The 5,089-nt window shown below is 49.3% G+C and overlaps 2 protein-coding genes and 1 non-coding gene across 3 annotated transcripts; all 3 read left to right on the top strand.

Annotated features, from left to right (window-relative positions):
* The first annotated feature begins 28 nt into the window (after positions 1–28).
* Positions 29–100, top strand: Pmar_PMAR007183. The gene has a single exon. It is a non-coding gene; the product is annotated as a tRNA-His (tRNA).
* Positions 101–251: 151 nt separating this feature from the next.
* Positions 252–410, top strand: Pmar_PMAR007184 (hypothetical protein; the record flags this gene model as incomplete). Its single annotated transcript, XM_002786816.1, has 1 exon — positions 252–410. A coding segment is annotated over one exon (159 nt), but the record flags the coding sequence as incomplete, so codon positions are not given.
* Positions 411–2,797: 2,387 nt separating this feature from the next.
* On the top strand, positions 2,798–4,439 carry Pmar_PMAR007185 (Ectonucleoside triphosphate diphosphohydrolase, putative; the record flags this gene model as incomplete). Its single annotated transcript, XM_002786817.1, has 9 exons — positions 2,798–2,931; positions 2,979–3,087; positions 3,188–3,358; positions 3,402–3,512; positions 3,646–3,743; positions 3,787–3,890; positions 3,925–4,051; positions 4,122–4,245; positions 4,291–4,439. Coding segments are annotated over 9 exons (1,125 nt in total), but the record flags the coding sequence as incomplete, so codon positions are not given.
* Between the last annotated feature and the right edge of the window lie 650 nt (positions 4,440–5,089).

Here is a 5,089-nt window from a genome sequence, read left to right on the forward strand (position 1 = left end):
CGCACTTCTCTGATATAATTTTATTAGAGTCGCTATCGTCTAGTGGTTAGGACGTCACGTTGTGGCCGTGACAACCCCGGTTCAAATCCGGGTAGTGACTTTATTCTACCTCAAGCTGACCCTAGTCCATCCTCAGTCGTGCTTGCTCGCGTATCATTTTTATATTGTATGCCTCTGAGCGGATCATCCAGGCTCAAATGTTTCTGACTTATTCGTTTTCCTCGAGCGTTTATCCTTGTTCGTTTGTTCAGACTAGGCTCGATAACTGTGGATCAGAGGCAGACCGAGTGATTGAGCAGGTGACTGCTCTGTTCAGAATAGCATGGAATCTTGGCATCCAGCTGGGAAACTGTGAAGACCAAGAACCGGAAGCTTGGGATGCGGTAGTGCCTCATGTACCTGGCAGTTGAATGCTAACTGGGTTAGTCTTTTCGTTTTGCGTTGTACGTATCTCTGACGCTCCGATCGTTGCGAGTTCTCCCTAGGCCTTCCGCGCACTGCGTTGCGCCCGCTTACTCATAAAACATTTCCTTCTACCTCATGAGGAGTCGAGGGTGGATCCCAACGAAGAGGACTCAGAAAAGGTAAGCGAGTTCTATGCGGTGTATTACATCAAGAACAGCGAACTTCTAACGGCCAAACTCTGATTCACTGAACGGTGATGCCATCTGCAATAATCGTTATGGTCAGCTAGCTGATGATGCCCGTATGTGCTTGGTATTCATGCTCACCGCTATAACGAGAATGGCGATGCATATGGAGGAGTCTGGCGAGACGGCCACTGGTGCAACGTAATGTACCTCCGTCCAGCGCGAGCTCGCTTGAAAGATTTATCACAGAGATAGTGCGGTCGAATCAGAGAGTACGAGCTTGGAGGACGTTAGCAGTCTGGGAAATTTGTCGGTCGTTGAGCTTTATGAGGTAGATGATGGGTACTGATATTCCATTCGAACACGATGCAGGGGACACCTTGTACGAGGTGTACATGTTCAGGTGGGACTGAATTTACTAAGGTCTGAGAGTATCGAGATAGGCGGCTCACGATGTCTGCCATTAATACTCTTATTCGAGTTCAAGTGCACCGTTGGCGCTCTATCTGGCCCCCGGAATGCCGAAAAGAGGCTGCATGAAATCAAGCGTGTCTTGGACTCAGCTCAGTCTAGAGGCATAGCGTCTAAGGATTGGCTTGAGGTTGGTCGTGATTGCTGACCGTTCTCAGTGACTGGTCGCCCGAAGATACTCACATCTTGGTGCTTGAATCGGCGTCCGCCAGCGTTAGATGTCGCGGGTATGGTTTTGTCGATTCTAACCAGTTCACCTGCTGATGCGGGCACTATGCTGCCGGTCTATTATCGAGAGTGGTTACGGGCTCAGGAGGGAGCTGATGACTCGACGCTACAAGTAAGACCGTTAGTCTCATCGACTACGGAGAGCAGTGCTTCTCAGATCCTGGGCAACTTGTTGACCCTTCTGGAGGAAACTATGAAGAACAATGGAGTTGCATATCTGAAAGAGGTACACTGTATACATTCGGATGTTTGAGTACAGTCTGATTGACCAGCCCTCAGATCGGGTATAGTGCGGAGGAGATCAAGTGGTTACTGTGTTACTCATGGGACCGGGCAGTCCTACTATACAGGTGAGCTACCATGCAATTGTGTACCATGTCAGGTGTTGGATTGCTTGATGTTCTTTTTTCCTCCTAGTACAGCGGCTTCGTAGCGGTAACGTATCTTTATTTGTCTCTCAGACGATGTAGTTATATCCTTGCTGAGCGTATGATGAGCAAGAGCATGTCGTTTCTGAGATTTGCCCCTCCCGAGACCAGAGATTCCCTAGGAGGTGGGTAAAACTCGCCGAAGCAGCTTGCCAGCTCGTGATGATAGCGATATTAGCAGGTCTCATGACACAAGCGTATGATCAATGCTTGCAACGGGTACCGACATAGCAGCCTTATTGGACTGTCTGACCATTAGGGAATCACCATGTGGTTCGCCGCCGTATCGTGTCCAGTCATGATCCTTGATGACCTCTTCATGTTTCTCATTTCAACCTATTGCGTCAGAGTTGAATATGAATCTGTGCAGTCGAAGTCACCGCCGAGTCTTCGTCTATGGAACGCACTTTGGCGGCACTACTCCAGTACGGAACGGCAGAAGTGACTGGTCTCGCAGTATATGACTGGGTTTGAAAGCGTCTCAGTGTTTTGGTGGCCAAAGGAGAACTGTACTCGCGAGCCGCGCTATGGAGATGTATATTCTCCTCGCGATCGAAAAGAGTAGGCGTCAGCTCCTAAGGCTGGTCCAGCGAGAGTCCGACACCAACGTGTACAGCTATGAGGCGTTGCATAGATGGCATACCCTGCCGAGCATCGTCATGATGAGCGATCCTGATGGAGTGCTTGGGTACGACTGTGCTTGTCTGAACTCGCCTTCATGACTGTCTTCTTTCCTTGCTGCATAGCTTATGTTATATTCTTTTATCATATGATCGGCCCCTGGGAGTTTCCTTTTGGATGCTCTCTCCCTTTTGTTCTCGTCAATGTGGCATGAGTTCCACTCAGTCGGCGGCACCGCAGGCCGCTGGCCGCTCTCGTTCATGACGTGATATGGCCTCATGTAATCCACTCAAGTGGTGGAGTTCCGCTAACACTGAATACGCATATCACAAAAGTGGCTCTCATCCGGCTCCACAGCTCATTCGTTGTTAGTGACCGCTGAGCTGTTGCTACACGTTGGTCAATACCCTTCTTGTGAGATCTTGATGTTTATTGTATATCTACCCCAAGGCTCTGGATCGTGTCCCTCGTCACCAATGCCACTGCACATCCTCTTCTACCTTCTTGCTATCATCACGACAGTCGAAGCATCAGAGGCTCGACACAATGCTACTACAGTGACAACACCTACTGATCCGTGGTTCTTCGTTATGGTGAGGGACTGTATGTATCGGCTCTGTGAGGCGCTCACTCTGTCGAGGTTATCGACGCTGGATCAAGTGGATCACGTATGAAAGTATTCCAATACCGTCTACCTCCACCAATTGATAATTCATCGGCGGCGGACTCATTCGACAGATACATCGTGTGTAAGCCCAATAGCGTTAGTAGAGGGAGACGAGTGCATTCCATCCGGGCTGACTCTTCTCGTGAAGATGGTCCTCCAGTGTCTCAGATGTATCACTTCAGTCCCCGAACTCATCGGCTCGTTTAAGACATCGCCTGGTATATCTTATTCGGCGTTAGCACCTAGTGGTGTGGTGAAGTCATTGTTGGCTCTAGTAGAATATGCCAAAGGTCGACTGGCTGCTGTGAGGCCATTCTGGAAATACTTCCCTATTTACTTGAGGGCTACGGCTGGTACGGAAGTGTGCTCTGAGTGGCTCACCATGATGCTCTGTAGGAATGCGAGATGTGGTGCCAGCCCGACGAGATGCTCTGATGAAAGAGTGTATTCGATACCTCAAGGAGACGCCATTCTATTTTAGAGAGGATTACGCCCAAGTGTTATCAGGTGATTATTCACCACGCTTAGGCTGCTCACTTGTTAAAACAAATTCCAAAGCAAGATATTCAAGAGCTTCACTGAGTATTCTCATGCTCGGAGCTGTGAGTCGATCGGGACCGCGAGAAACGTACCCGTTCAGGCGAGGAGGAAGCGGCTTTCGGGTGGTTATCTCTCAACGCCGATAACCGCACGCTTGCCGGCTACAATCAAGACGCTAGTCTCGGTTGGCTTGATATGGTGATGATTTTCTTGGTGGTGTTGCATCACACGTTAGCCTCAGGGAGGAGCCTCCTTCCAAGTCGCCTTCGTCCCAACACGAGCGCATTATGTCTTGCAGAATCTCTTCCCTCTAGCTTTGTCCCCCAGAGGATATTCCTCCATTCGGTAAGATACCTTGAGATGTATTCAGCCTTGTCAGTTCCCCCTCTATGAACAACAACCGCATTTCTTCTTGCAGACTGTACACGAAGTCGTATCTGCACTATGGTTTGGTTGAGGCTAACAGACGAGTGAGCGCCGCGATAATATCGAAGGAACTCCTGAGGGTAAGATCCCTCGATCGCATAGACGATAATGGGAGAGCGAGTAGTCTCCCTGCTTGATCATGGACCTTAGGTGGACTCTGTGTCAACCATCAACAATCCCTGTTACTTCAAAGGCATGGACTACCAGCCAGACTTCGCTACTGCACTATTCCAAATACCTTTGGCAGTAGTTATGCGAGGCACTGGCGACTTTGGTACTCATTGTTTCTCATCGGAGATTATTAACAGGGTTGATTCAGATAAGTGTGCATCGTTGGTCCGGCAGCTGTTTGGGTCGAGCAACACCCTTTGTTGGGTTAGAGACTGCACTTTCGACGGTGTGTATCAACCCAGGATAGATAACACACGATTCGTCGCGGTCAGCAACTTTGCTACGGTAAACCGGTGATGCGGCGAGCTGATGGATTCACACTGGACCGTCAGTGAACGACGTGCATCCCTCAACAAATATGTCCTTATGGCATGATAACGTTATTTGCCCTGTATGGCAGGTGGCAGACTCACTCGGCTTGCACGCTACTGGAAGCCTTGAGGAGTGGCACCAAGCAACCCGGCGTGTGTGCTCCATGTCTTACGAGGAATTTTCGACAACCTATTCACACGTGAAACATCGACGTCGAGATGGGCTCTGCTTTGACGCCACTTATCTCTACGTTTTGCTTAGTGAGGTACGCATATTAACGGCTTCATTGTCATCGGTGCTTCTCGACACATCCTTGTTACTTGCAGTTTTTGAAGTTCGGATCGGCAGTAAATACAACTCTAGAGTTTAGAAAGTACACGAGATCTGGGATAGAGCTCGACTGGACATCAGGGAGCGTTACCTACACTGTAAGACTACAGTGTTAATTTTTTCGCTCCCACTTCGAATAAATGTGTTCGTGTCAACTGTAGGCGAGCGCTACGCCGACAGTAACTATCGCAGCTTACAGGAAAGAAGTTTCGCTGGCATATGTTGAGAGCCGGGAAGGCTTTCTGGGGGAATTGAGCGAAGAGGTAAAGGAAGCAGTATAAGTGTGTGATACGTGAGGTTGATTT

Source organism: Perkinsus marinus (assembly GCF_000006405.1).
Source record: "Perkinsus marinus ATCC 50983 genomic scaffold scf_1104296930890, whole genome shotgun sequence".
NCBI lineage: Eukaryota > Perkinsozoa > Perkinsida > Perkinsidae > Perkinsus > Perkinsus marinus.